This window comes from Microtus pennsylvanicus, chromosome 9, assembly GCF_037038515.1.
Source record: "Microtus pennsylvanicus isolate mMicPen1 chromosome 9, mMicPen1.hap1, whole genome shotgun sequence".
NCBI classification, from domain to species: Eukaryota; Metazoa; Chordata; class Mammalia; order Rodentia; family Cricetidae; genus Microtus; species Microtus pennsylvanicus.
In genome coordinates, this window is record NC_134587.1 from 20,509,749 (window position 1) to 20,524,621 (window position 14,873).

General features: G+C 42.7%; 1 protein-coding gene across 2 annotated transcripts in view; it reads left to right on the plus strand.

Moving 5' to 3' along the window:
* The window catches only part of Pla2r1 (phospholipase A2 receptor 1), a 107,519-nt gene that overhangs the window by 18,341 nt on the left and 74,305 nt on the right, over positions 1-14,873 (plus strand). For both annotated transcript variants that reach the window (XM_075985073.1, XM_075985074.1), the window contains exons 2-4: positions 1,660-2,043; positions 5,612-5,785; positions 13,404-13,577. In XM_075985073.1, the coding sequence (XP_075841188.1) occupies positions 1,660-2,043; positions 5,612-5,785; positions 13,404-13,577 (732 nt within the window). The remainder of the gene's footprint in view (positions 1-1,659; positions 2,044-5,611; positions 5,786-13,403; positions 13,578-14,873) is intronic.

Consider the following 14,873-nt stretch of genomic DNA (forward strand, 5'->3'; position numbering starts at 1 on the left):
CGGAGTTGGCTCGAAAGCAATTAGCAGATTACAGCCGAAATTAAGGCTACCGTGCTGCCCAGGCGTGAGAAGGTGAGAAGAAGAGTTGGATGGAAGGTTAATTACTGAAGTCCATATCACGCTGATGAGAGGCGGATTTGATTTTGAATGACTGGAACTAATAACCACCCAGACGTGGCTTCCATTAGGAAGACAAACTTCCAGATCAAAATGAAATCTCCCAAAAACCATCATTCCCTCACCCCACCCCAGCCCCTCAGCACTCCTTTCTCTTCTGCTCTGATGTGAGGTAATCAAAGCATTTTTCTGACAACTAATTTAACTCCTCACACTCCTACCTATGAGCAAGGTTATCAATTATTAGATGAGGTACGGCTTTCACTAATACACAGACAATGTATTTTTTTTAAACAGAGTCTTAAATGATTTAGGTTACTAGAAATCAGCTCTTAGCCAGATCAGTTTTGGAGGAAACCAAAAGGATTTCCCCCAAAAGGAGGCCCTGCTCTTCATGCTCCTGTGTTGGGAGGCTCATCGGTGTGGTTCCACATCTCTCAGAGGCTCCCCCTGACTCTGCCTACTGTTGTTCTATGATTCCCCACTCCCCTAAACCAGCCATTTTAAGGAATCCGATACGGTCCCTTCAGAATTCTAAGGAATATATGAGAAGTAAAGCATAATCTGGGAGCCTAGTTCAGGGGAGGACAAAAGAACTCGTGGATGTGAACAGATGTTCTGAGATAAAGCCGCTTTAAGCAGCAGCTGCTGACATGTCCAGTCAGCATCATGCACTTACTGAATGGAGATTACAGAACCAAGACAGCATCATCATCAGGAGAAGGCCTATGAGGAAATGTGTGCCCAGTGATGGAGTAGGTGACGTCTAGGTCAGCAGGCAAGCAGTGGACATGGCTTCTCTGGCTGGATCCTACCATCTTTTTCACAGGAAACTGGCCAAGGGAATATTCTATCTTGTGCTGTTCTATCTTGTTCTTCTCTACCGCTGCCTCTGTATCCCATGCCTCTTTTGTATCTAAACATCATGCATTCTCTTGATGGCACCGTCATGCTCCCTAGGCTACTCATGATAAGAATAGCAGACGTTGGCACCTTCACATTCCTGATGGATCTAGACAGAAAGCCATTGGCAGAAGCCTTAAGTTCTCACCAGTACTGAATCCTCTATCAGACAGCTGCAGACAAGGGCTTCTGTTACCTTGCGGGTCTCTGCATGAACATGAGGCTAGAGGTCTCTATCTCAATGGCTCTTGCCTGAGCCGTCCTGTTCCAAATACTAAGAAATTTGTCTGAAGACAAATAGATTATGGCCACACCCTGGACACCCAATGTCCCCCCTACTGGTCCCTTGCATCACTGTTCTCTGTTCAAGCGTTATAAGAACTTGGACTTCCAGGAAACCCTGTTCATCCATGCCCAGGGACCTCCTAGGTCAATGGTCTCTCGTCATTGCCAATAAAGACTGATCTGCTTACCAGAAAACTATTCTGTGTAAATTAAGCCCGTGGACCCGGTCCCTCAACTGCGAAATGACTGGCAGCTGTATCTTATCACAGCGCAGATACTCGCACTGGGATCATCACAGCCTAGCTAATTACACACGAAAATTGTATACCACATCTTTCATTTCTTCTGTTACAGATAAAGGCATTTTCATTATCCAGAGCGAGAGCCTCAAGACATGCATTCAGGCAGGTAGATCTGTCCTGACCCTGGAGGACTGCAAGCAGCCAAATAAGTACATGTTGTGGAAATGGGTTTCAAACAGTCACCTCTTTAATGTGGGAGGCAGTGGCTGCCTCGGCCTGAATCTATCCAATCCAGAAGAGCCATTAAGCCTTTATGAATGTGATTCCACCCTCATTTCCTTGAGATGGCACTGTAACAGGAAGATGATCATGGGCCCACTCCAGTACAAGGTCCAGGTCCAGCATGGCAACAAGGTGGTGGCGTCATGGAAACAGACCCATAAGTGGATCACCTACATGTCAGATGGTGAAGACATCTGTGAGCATCTTCACAGAGGTAAGAGTAGATGTATAGAATATGCAGATAGTATTTCGTGTGATATATATATATCTTATTCTTCTCTACTGCTGCCTCTGTATCCCATGCCTCTTTTGTATCTAAGCATCATGCATTCTCATAGAGAATGTAATGTTGAGACTTCTGGGAAATTTCCATCACTTCCTTGCTTATAGTAAAAGGATTCTTGGAATCTTGGAATGGATGTGCTAAGTCTGCTAAAGAGACAACAATCTCAGACTCTAAAGGTACTGAAAGAAAACTTGAGCTAGCTTTGGGAATCAGTACAAAAGAGCAGAACTAACAAGAGGGAGAAGAGGGACAAACAGAAGGGAAGGTACGGAAAGGGAAGGCTTTCGCGCTGACGCATAAAAAGCACCCACCCTTGGTGCCCCGCACTTCTCCGATTGCAGAAGCGCAACCCCGCCTGTGGTGGGCGACGGGAGTGTCTCTGGGGCCTTCAGAGACCTTCTAAGCTTGGCTGTCGTCCATGTGACAGTCATGCTACAAGGCGCAGGAAGATAAACGATGCACAGTTGTCAAGGGTTATTTGTTGTGTACCAAGCATGGATTGTGGGGAGGCATGATTTATAGGGGGGCTCTCATTTTCTACAGTTCTGTTACTTTTTGGCATTTTTAAACAGAAAAAGAATGGAAGCCACAAAAATAAAGCTCCACGGCAAAATGCTGACACCAGGCTCTGTTCCCCGCTCCAGTTCTACCCGTTTGTTCACTCATCCCTCTGTCCAGCACACATTTTACCTCCTTGAGTACTGACTATTAATCAGACACAGTGCTAGGTACCTGGTGTACAGAGACCAGGCATGTCCAGTCCTTCTTCTCAGGGTGCTTGGTAAAATTAAAGATTTTAAAACACTGTACCAGTCGTTAGAAGTGCATCAGGGAAGTCCTAAGTCCTAGGGCAGGACCTTCTGGTGCTAGTGTAGCTCAGTGAGGGATCGAAGAGTTGGTGCCAAGCCTAAGACATGTGCTGGGCTTATATACTACAATAGAGCAAGAGTTTTATCAGCATGCTGGCAACCCTATGACTCTCAGGAAGAACTTGATGCTTACTTTATGCTAGCATTTTAGGTCTCTAGCCCTACTGACACACACACAGTAGCCCATGCTTCTGAATAGGAAAACAAGGGGCTGAAAGAGATAAAAGCCTGGGTCCTGAAATCCTCTAATTCCTATAAAAACCCTGCCATGTGCCATGAACTCAGTCTAGCCCCTGCCAATTGTGAGACGGTATAGAAATCGCCATAGATGACCTTCTTGTTTAAGGCCTGATGACCTCCTAGAGTATGGCTTGGGTAACCCCTGCCATGGAAATCACCTGCTGAATCATAGATGGTTGTGTTGGTTATCACTATGGCCAGCGATGGTGGAGTTTTGCAATATTCCAAGCAAACAGCAGAACTGCATGGCCGTCTCAATGAGAGCAGGAAATAATAATAGTGGCCATCTTGATGAGAACAGAAAGTAGAAACTGGTCAGGTGGTTTGGGGTTCTGAGAATGTCTTTGCTGAAGGCCTGGGAGGACAGAAAAGTGCTGATTCCTGTTTCCCCTTTCATGTTCTGAAGGAGCACTGTGAGGCTACGGGTTTCTGACTGACAGACTAAGAGGAGGCAACCGGGCCCATTCGTTCATCTCCCCCCTCAGACCTCAGACCCGTGTCTGCCATAAGTCCCTTAAAAGGCCAGGACTGTCAGCTGGGTGGTCCCTGCTTTCCTGGGAGCCCTTCCTGCTAAATTTACAGGTGTCCCCCCTCCCCCAAACCTTCACCTGAGACTCTATAATAAATATTTCTAAGACTCGCCCTCTGGAGCCCTGGATTTCATGCTTTGAATTCGTGAGACAAACACTGTCTGGAGCACTGGCTCAGAGCAGCTCTGCTGGCCGTGTCTGAGACCCTGGCTCCCCTCGAAGGACTCTTTTGTCATCAAGGGCACCCCAGCATTCCTACGGATAGAAGCTGTCTCCCCCGTTAGCCCCCTTCACTCTCTCTCCATTCAGACTGTGTCACAGTGCGCCCACTGAATTTTTTTTTTCTTTTTAAGAATGGGAGTCTGGTTTCTCATTTGAAACCTGCCAGTGATGTCCCACCACCCTCAGGATAAAGACGGGCGTGTGTAATAGCCATCTGAGAAACTGTTTCCGGAGTCCACTCCAGGGGCTGCCTTTATTCCCCAAGCACTGTTCTTCCCAGGTCTTTAGACCTGCAGCTCCTTCTGTGGGGACAGTTTCCCCCCACACACTAGTAGCATCCTTGCTTCAATCAACTTGACCACCTGATGCAAGGGCTGCTTCGCGACACACGCAATCTTCTTATCCTATTTTATTTTCCACGTGGAATTGATTATTACCTCTAAAACTATGTTTACATATGTGTTATCACACGTTCTTTCTCCTCCAAGCCAGCTGTTAACAGAAAGGAAGTTTTACCATTCACTACTATATTCCTAGCGTAGATATGCTAAATGTTCAATGCGTACTGATTTTTTAATTTTAAAGGATTTGTTTATTTATGTATAAATGTTCCGTCTGCACATATGTGCATTCACTACATGATGCATGTCTGGTGCCCACAAAGGCCAGAAGACTTTGTGTCCCCCAGAACTGGAGTTATGATGCTTCTGAGTCAATATGTCGGTGCTGAGAACCGAAACCAGGTCCTCTCTCTGCAAGAGGAACAAGTAAAACCATCTCTTCGGTTCCCAAAGTATCTACTAGCTGTTGTAAAAATTCTTTTCCCAGGAGAAATAAACAGCATCTATCCCCTGACATAATGACAAGCTAAAAGTGGGGTCCACCAGAGTTAACCCCGAGGAAGCAGGAAACTGTGTTTGTCAGGCTTCCTTACAGAGCATGGCCGATGGTTACTGGCTGGAGAGTGGGTAGACCTGAAGCAGCCATACTAGAACATCTGTGCCTAGCATGAACCGCAGCCCCCAAGATGAATAGATGAATCCCTCTTTGTTTAGCCTTCCCCAGCCTATGCATCCTAGAGATCGGGGATCTCTCAGGTCACTTGCTGTTAGGACACATTAGTATACAAATGACCAACACTAGATACTCGGGTGAGAGTCCTGTGACCCTCCCCACCCCTTTCTCCTATCAGGAAATGTCCACAGTCCACGGGCCCAGCCATGATGACGCTTGCACAGCTGATCTGGTGAAGATGGCCGCTGTTTTGTTTGGAAGACTGTGGTCTACAGCATCAGCTTCCTGCAGGGAGGCTGCAAATACTTTAAAAGAGAAAAACTCCATTACACTTTTTTTCTTTTCATTCCTTCACAAATTTGCATGCTTCTGCGAGGCGTAGCTATAGGAAACAAACAACTAGATACACACAGGAGCAAAGCGTTTGCCACCGCTTCTGCAGGCCTGGTGTGTCTGCACACACTATCTGGTGAGGCCCCAGGGCTCACAGAGCTTTTAACACGTGCCTGCCAGTGGGGGGGGGGGGGGCGGGTTTCAACCAATAAAAATACACTAACAGATGACACGTACCAAAGAAGAAAGCGACGCTGTATTTGACTGTGGTTTTCTTTTCTCTCCTAGATTTATATACAGTCAAAGGGAATGCCCACGGGATGCCTTGTGTGTTTCCCTTTCAGTTCAACCAGCAGTGGCACCATGAATGTACCCGGGAAGGGCGGAAAGAAAACCTGCTGTGGTGTGCCACTACAAGCCGATACGAACGAGATGAGAAATGGGGGTTCTGCCCTGATCCTAGTAAGACTAAATGTGTCTCCCTGTGTCGTGAGTGAATCAAGGATGATTGGAAGCGTATCTGTAGTGAAAGCAGATGCTGGGATTGATGGGTTGATGTCTGTCTGAACAAGTGCCCTGATTCCATCCATCTAGATTTTGATTTGAGCTTTGTTTTTGACTTGAAGAGACAATTCTAATTCATAGTCCTGTCTCCGCTCGGCATTCAAAAGATGCTAACTAGCCTTTCTTCATTACACTTGGTGCATAAAGATGATTTAACTGGAATCAAATTAGAATAATCTGTGATCTCGCCAATGCCAGCTCCCCAGCAGAATGCTTCCAAATAAACAGTATGCAGATAAATCCCAGCCCGTCTTTCAGTCTACGGCCTCCTAGGAGCTTCTACAATGTCTCCACACCTAGGCTGCTTGTATTGCCTAGTGTCAGGTCCTGACATCGCCAGCCCCTTGATGAGCTTCCTGTCGCATCACAGTTGCCCTGTCTTGGTCGTCAACAGTGAGCTCTCTCTCATCTTGACTTCTCACTTTTCCAAACCTTCTGCTGCAGCCTCCAAACCTTTCCTCAAGTTCTCAGTCTAAGTTTCAAGTTTCAGCTGCCATGTCCGACCTCTTGTTTGTCAGGTAGTACTTGATTATTATTTCTTATTTAGCTAGAAGATTTTTTCTTATTGTTTCTGAGCTTGGAGAAACAGTTGTGCCTTCTGTTTTCTGTATCCTGTGTCCTTCACGTTGGTTCCCAAGACTCAGAGAATGTCCCACCTTCTCTTTCTCCATGCCTGCCTCCCTTCCAGGCAGACACTAAGATGCAACCATTAAATTGAAAACAAAGGTAAATTAAAGAGATAACTCCCAATAATGTGACCCATAAGCTAGCCTCATAGTTATTTCCTATTGTAAGAGCCACGGGTTTAATAAATAAGAAAGAGTGGCTGTTTTTAATTTAGACATACCAAGATGAGGCCAACTTCCTCCCAGCAGAGAATCTTTGGAAACTCCCCCATCTCCGTTTCTCTCACTCTCTGTTTCTCTCATGATGAAATGAAGACCATAGCATTGCCTCTCAGGGTTATTGTTTATGTTCAGTAAGATAGTGTGTATCAAAGACACTTAAAGGAGTGGGCACTCAGGAAGCATCCTAAGGACTGGATGCCGCTCATCTTTCCAGCACCTTTGCTGTTTTGGCAGTGCTGAGTACTGAACCGAGGACCTTTAACAGGCCAAGCAAACACTCTGAGCTACATCCCAGGCCTCCCAGCGTTTCCTTAGGAGTGAATAATTCCTTCCTCTTCATTGCTATCCCCTACCTCTAAACTGAGCATAGTAGTGAATGCCAAGAGTTTTAGAGCTTTGGATGTTCCCCTCAAAGAAGTTGGCATCTAGACTTAAGGCAGGGTGGACAGGCTTGCTCTATGCCAGGAAATGCAGACAATATTTCATGGGATGCATTAGCATTACTTGGGGGAAGAAGCCCAGTGGTCCAGGATGTATGACCTGGAAGACTGAGTAGTCCAGGACGTGGGACCCAGGCAGTTGCATTTTTGCTAAGCGCTCAGGTGATTTTGATGCACATAACCCTTTAGCAGGGAGTTCACAGCATGCAAGTCATTTCGGGGTATCTCTATCTATACACCAGAATGGCAGAAAGACATCTAACAACCGGCATCACACCAGGAACCAACCATCCCAAGTGAAGACCTTAGTGTGTATGAAGCTCCATTCTTCACGTGGGACTGGTTTTAAGCACTGTGGTACTTTAAAAAAATAAAAAATAACTATATATTTATTTTCTGTGGCATTGTTATAAAGCACCGTAACCAAAATGGAACTTGAAGCCAAAAGGGCCTTTTTGGCTCAGAGTCCCAACCTCAGTTCATCATGAAGAGAAGTCAAGGCAGGAACCTGGAGGTAGAGCTAAATTTAGCAGAGGCCACAGAGCAACACTGTTTACTGGTCTGCTCTTCACGGCTTACTCAGTTTCCTTTTCTATACGACCCAAGAGACCCTGCCCAGGGAGATCGGTACTGACAATGGGCAGGGCCCTCCCACATCCATCATTAATCAAGAAAACGCTCCCCAGATTCGTCCACAGGCCACACTAATGGAGGCATTTTTCTCAGTTGAGGTCCCCTCTTGCCAGATGACCAACACTTGTGTCAAGTTGACAGATTGGCCAGCACAAACAGTTTTCTTAAGTTTCTGAGAAGAATTTTGTCACCATCCACAGTCACTGGCAGCCAGTTTCAGCTTTGTCCCTTGGAAGGTCGCTTTTCTTGGGCTCAGGGCTTTGACACTCCTTAGACTATTTATTTGGCTGCCTACAGCTCAAGAGCTTCCTCAGCCCCCACCCCCCATTCCAGCTCCCCTGACCTTCTCCACAGCAGCAGAGAGCATGTTTATATGGTGTTAAATTACAGCTCTGTTTTCCTCCCTTCCTTATTACTTTTGGTTTCTGGTGGCCAACATAACTCAAAATGATGTGTCAAGGAATGAAATCTGAGTGCGCTGACCATCCTTTCCGTGAGTCAACAAATAGACAGGTCAGAGAGAAACAAAATAGAGATTCACACTTCTGTGTCTTATCTAGTTTCACAAGAAATATTTTTTAAAATTTCTATGGGTGGGATGAGGGCTGCCTTTAATAAAAGTTGATTGGAAGGGAGCAAAATTTAAACTTAACACATACTTGGCCAAACACACTAGCCCTGAGAGTGTAGTTTAGCAGCGTCAGGAATAAACAGGATTCATGCTGGTTTGCTCAGAGGCAAATTTGTGCCATGTCAGCTTTCTCTGGGTTGTATGCCTTACGCAGCCAGAGAATTACATTTAGAGATACTTTTGGAATTCTATCCTCTGGAACAGTGGTTCTCAACCTTCCTAATTCTGCAATCCTTTAACAGGTTCCTCATTTTGTGACCCTGAACCATAAAATTATTTTCATTGCTACTTCATAACTGTAATTTTGCTACTATTATGAATTGTAATGTACAGATCTATGTTTTAAATGGTCTTAGGTGGCCCCTCCCCAAAGGGTTGTAACCCACAGGTTAAGAACTGTTCCTCAGGGCTGGAGAGATGGCTCAGCAGTGAAGAGCAAAACCTGCTCTTCCAGAGGTCCTGAGTTCAATCCCCAGCAACCATGTAGTGGCTCACAACCATCTGTAATGAGATCTGGTGCCCTCTTCTGGCCTACAGACATACATGCAGGCAGAACATAGAATATAAATAAATCTTTTTTAAAAACAAAAAAAAAATGCTGATAGTTTTATCAGTAACTTGAATGACAAAACAGAATACATTGGTACCAACTGTAATTGTCAACCTCACCAGAGTCTCTAAAAATGAGTCAACAATGTGTTATGTCTTTCTTCATTAATAAAAAACAAAATCACATGCTTCAAAGAACATACCAAGACACTGAAAAGAATGGCTTAGTGTTTGCCTAGTATGTTAGAGGTTCTAAGTTTTAACCCAGAACCCTTCCCTCAAAAGATCTCCTGCAAATGGGAGGAAATATTTATAAATACTTTGCCCTCTAAGAATCTTGTAAATAGAATATGGAAGGAATTCTGACTTTGTGCAATCCAAGGAGTTCCCAGGGGGTGCTACTGCCGACAGTGGGCTAGACCCTTGTCTTAGTTACTGGTTTATTACTACAAAAAGACACCATGACCATGGTAACTTAGAAAAGAAATCATTTAATTGAGGGATTGCTTACCATTTCAGAGGGTGAGTGTTGAATTTTCTTTACTCTAGCCCCACATTGGAATGCCAAAATGTTGTAATGCTATATTATTATTTTTTTTACTATGAATCTTTTGGTTCTTTACTCTTTTGGGGGCCTGTGTTGACAGAGGTTTCTAGCCCACCTGGTACCACAACCATTCAATCCCAAAGAAACACACAGAAGCCTATGTTAATTATAAACTGGTTGGCCGATTAGCTCAGGCTTCTTATTAACTAACTCTTATATCTTAAATTAACCCATATTGGTACCTTTTATCAGTGAGGCATTCTCATCTTGCTTCCTCTGCATCTGAGTGATGACTGCAGACTAAGCCTGTCCTCTTCCCAGAATTCTCCTCCTATGTATTCTCTCTGCCTGCCAGCCTGGCCTATCCTTTCTCCAGCGTCACTATTGGTCATTCAGCTCTTTATTAGACCATCAGGTGTTTTAGACATGCAAAGAATCACAGCTTCATAGAGTTAAATAAACGCAACATAAAAGAATGCAACACATCTTTGCATCATTAAAACAAATGTTCCACAGCATCAACAAATGTAACACACTTTAAAACAATATTCCACAACAGGTGAGACCATCATGGCAGGGCATATGGCAAGAGGCAGACAGGCGTGACATGAGGGCAGTAGCTGAGAGCTCACATCTCACAAGTACAAGTGGGCTTTTGAAACCTCAAATCCCACCCTTGGTGGCACACCTTCTCAAACAAGACCACACCTCAAACAAGGCCACACCTTCTAATCCTTCCTAAACAGTTTACCATGTGGTCATCACATCCAGTGGAAGTTTCCATTCCTCGAACTCCAAAAAGTTCTACAAATATCCAGAAATGAGCTGAACCTGGACTATAGGAGGTCTTCTGGTGGTTAGATAAATGCCAGAATTCCTCAGGAATTTGTGAAACCAGTTCCCATCTGTCATTTCCTTACTCTGCAGAAGAGACAGGTGGCCCCATTGACACATACCTGTGGTTGTATATCAAAACCCATACTGGCCTCCAGACTCCCTGGATATCATAAGTAACTGTTTTACATTTCAAAGTCCACACTTAGCATCCTAGCCTTTCTTACTTCCTTCTCCACCTTAACACCCTTAGCTCTTAGACTTGCCTCCCCAGCTATTCATCCTTCTGATACCCTCTCCATTCTCTCTATACACTCTCTGCTCTCTGTCTCTGTTTATTCTACCATCTCCCACAGATAGCCCTGGCCATGTTCAGTCTGCTGCTTTTTCTCTCTGTTCCCTCTAGTGTTTATAATAAAAACCTTCCCCTTAACCATAACATGGAGCAGTCATGTGAGCAGTTTCTTTACTCTAACCCCTCATATACTTGGGGAACCAAAATTTCAAATATGGAACCCATTCTCCTTCACTCCATCACAGTCCTCCAACATCAACCATTCATCAGGAAAATGCCCCCACAGACTTCCCATAGGCCAACACGATGGAGACAATCCTTCAACTTTAACTTTAAGGTCCCTCCTCCCACATGACTCTAGCTTGTGTCAAATTTGAAAATTGCTAACTAGCATACCATATAATACATCATTTTGAGCAGTATAAAATAATGAAATATTGCTACATGCCATAACATACATGACTCTTGAAAACATAATGCTAAAAGATCAAAGCCAGCATATATTATATAATTTCAGTTATATGAAATATATAATATAAGCAAATCTATAGATGTGGAAACAGCCTGGGGTAAGTTAGATTTTACTTGGGTGTAGACTATATGTGCTGATTTCTAATGTTATATAATGGAGAAACTTCAGTTAACACTTGCAGCAGACATCCATACATCTCCCAACAAGTCAGCTCATTTGCCATTCACATTTGTTGAACTCAAATGTTAGAACTCATGGTTCTATGCAGGTAGACCCAGGTTTTGTCTATAGGCAAAAGTTTCTGTTCCACCTGCCAGTTCTGAAATAATCAATACAGAGACTTAATATTAATTATAAATACTTGGCCAATAGCTCAGGCTTATCACTAACTAGCTCTTACAACTTAAATTAGTCCATTTCCATTCATCTACATTTTGCCACATGGCTTTTTTCTCTATCCCATTTTGTGTATCCAACTCGTTTTGCATCTGGCTGGCAACCTTTTGACTCTGCCCTTCTCCTTCCCAGCATTCTCAGCTTGGTGCATCTGCCTAACCTTATTCTGTTTATCTATTGGCCATATAGCTTGTTTATTAAGCCGATCACAATGACAAATCTTTACTGTCTACAAAGGGATTATTTCCCAGCAGATGTCTGCTTCTCTATATGGGCTGTGTTACTCTACACATCTCATTTGAAAGTTGTCAATCAACTTTCATGGTGGCACATGCCTTTAATCCCAACACTCAGGAGGCAGAGGCAGGCGGATCTCTGTGAGTTCAAGGCCAAGCTGATCTACAAGAGCTAGTTCCAGGACAGGCTCCAAAGCTATAGAGAATCCCTGTCTTGAAAAACCAGGAAGAAAAAGAAAGAAAGAAAGAAAGAAAGAAAGAAAGAAAGGAAGGAAGGAAGGAAGGAAGGAAGGAAGGAAGGAAGGAAGGAAGGAAGAAAGAGAAAGTTGTCGTTGTCAGTCAGCTTTCATGGTTTCACCAGTCACACCAGATGAACATGGCTAATCAAAAGTCTAAAGCCAGTGTACTGTCCATCTCAAGGAAGGCCCACCTTCTTTTACCTAAAGGCAATGATGAAGGATCATATCTCAATGATAAAGGATTTTGTCTTAATGAGGACATTCTAACCACCCCAACAAGGCGATTTCTAAAAACTCCCTTCTCTCTTCTCCTTTCCCTTGAATGCTGTTTGGTGATGACCTTGTTTTCTGTCTTCTCCAATACTGAACCCTTCTATAAATACATGTATCAGCCAGGAAATACTGTAGACATCTTTGGATGTATAATAATTTACTAACTTCCAATGGCCTAATTTGGTTCTGGAAATGTGTGCAGTAACTAGACATGAAATCAAACCTTCCAAGTTCCTCAAGAGAATTATAGAAGTATTTTAGGGAAAAAAATATCACACAGAGAAAGATTTCATTGTCAGGTAAGTTTGAAGTATATTGAGTTACTATTAAGCAGGTTTCCCAACCACAAGACTCTTGGGGTCTTCACTGTGGTAGTAACATGATGTGCTTCCAGGATAGGCATTATAAACTGAGTTTGAGTTCTAGAATTAGTTTACCTTGGGGCTTGGTTTAGAATTTTAGCAAAAGCACCCAAATAGGCCTTTGCTTTCTGTCATTTCAATAAAATTCAGATTTCAGATCCACACTTCATACTCTAACTGAATTTACTTTTAAACTATGAAATCTTTGACTACAGTCTTACAGATGAGTTTTGCTTCTGTTCTCTGAAAGAACTACTTAAAATTAGTATCATCGTCCCTATGCCTGATGAAAACATGTGTTCATTTTCACATATGTATCTGCTTACCACTTTCACTCCATTTTGGCAGTCTGGTATTAGAGGAGAAAAGTTTCTGGAGCAGCATTAAGGACTATCCCAAATTAATAAATAATTCTTATGTTTAACGTACAGTTCTAACACCTTCTTATTAAAGAACCAACATATTATTTTCACAAATACTTCAATTCCATTTCTTTCTCTTAAAACTAGGTTCTCTTATTCCTCAAACGTATGAGAGATTCTTTACTGATCATTTCTTGTGTTACCTTAAGTATAATTTAAAAGAGTTTAACCATAAAATATCATTAGAACAGCAAATATCTCACATAAGGACCTAGTCAAGGCACTGAAGTTTTAGAGGTTGTGATCTGGAGTCATATTATTTAAACTCATCTTAGAAATATTTGATATCACTAACAGCACAGAGAACACTGTTGAGTTTCTAATGAACTTTGCTTTTAGCCTCCACAGAGGTATTCTGTGACGCCGTGTGGCACAAGGATTTCAATTCACGTGTGTGCTACCAATTCAACTTGCTTTCATCTCTCTCTTGGAATGAGGCACATTCTTCATGTCAGATGCAAGGAGGCTCTTTATTGAGTATTACAGATGAAGGCGAGGAAAACTTTATACGGAGTAAGTATGGGAATGATGCATATTGAAGTTGATGCAATAAAATGGCTATTGTGAACAATTCTATCCTTGGATGCAAAATATGTTTGGATATATATATATGTATATATATATATATATATATATATATATATATATATATCCTCAAAAATGTTTTTCTCTTTTTAGTATAGCCCAAAATCTAATTCTGAATTTTTAAAACAATTTATTCAGCATGTGTGTGTTTCTATATGCACACAGGCAGATGTCAGAGGACAATCTTACAGGAGTCAATTCTCTGCCTCCAATGGGTGGGTTCTGGGGATCAAACTCAGGTTTGTCAGACTTAGTGGCAAGTAACCTTACTCACTGAGCCATCTCACCACCATTCTGATCCTGAATTTTATTTATTCATTTATTTTTTATTTTGAGACACAGTTTCTCTGCATAGTCTTGGCTGTCCAGGGACTCACTCTGCAGACTAGGTTGACCTTGAACTCAGAGAACCACTGCCCCTGCCTCCCTAGTGCTGCTATTAAAGCTGAGCACCACCACAGCCCAGTTCTGGATTTTCATGTAAACACTATGTCATTCTCTTTGGCATCTACTCATGTCTTAGTTTTCCCCTTGGGGAAGAGAATTTGGAGCTATAGTGTGTGACCCAGATGAGCTGCAACTCCTGCAAGTGGATCAGAGGAGCTCCTAAAGTTAAGTACCAATTCTTGTCATCTGTAGAACTTAGACATTCGATTCCATTGGTAAATAATTAAATAGTCTATTTGTTAATAGTATATCCATCATTCATGGTGGGCAGGCCCATCACAAAACCTTTGGTAAATTCCAAAACTTTAATATTCATGGGAAAATAACACTAATGCTAACTAACAGTATAAAACTATAATATTTCAAAGTACCAGCAGGGATGAGAATGGGGGGAACAGTTTTACTTTGTTTCCGTGACATTTGTCCTCTCACCTTTAGGGCCCTCCATTCAGACAAAATTAAGATTTGCAGCTTTGACAAAGAAAATAATCATATAGACACTCAATATTATAGAGCTAAAGATTATTAAAAGACATTCCAACATAGATCTTAAGATATAGGGTCAAAACAAAATATAGAAGTGGCCATTACTAGTACAGTTTGGGTCCTGGAATGTACTGTTTGGGGAGACAGCTTTCGTATGGTGTCTCAGACTGCTATCTTTAAGGCATGACTTGAGACACCAGTAAATCAGATTTTATGGAAATATTCTTCTAGATAAACTATGTGTTATTTTTATCTGATCCAAGAATGGGATATGGAAAATGCCATGGAATT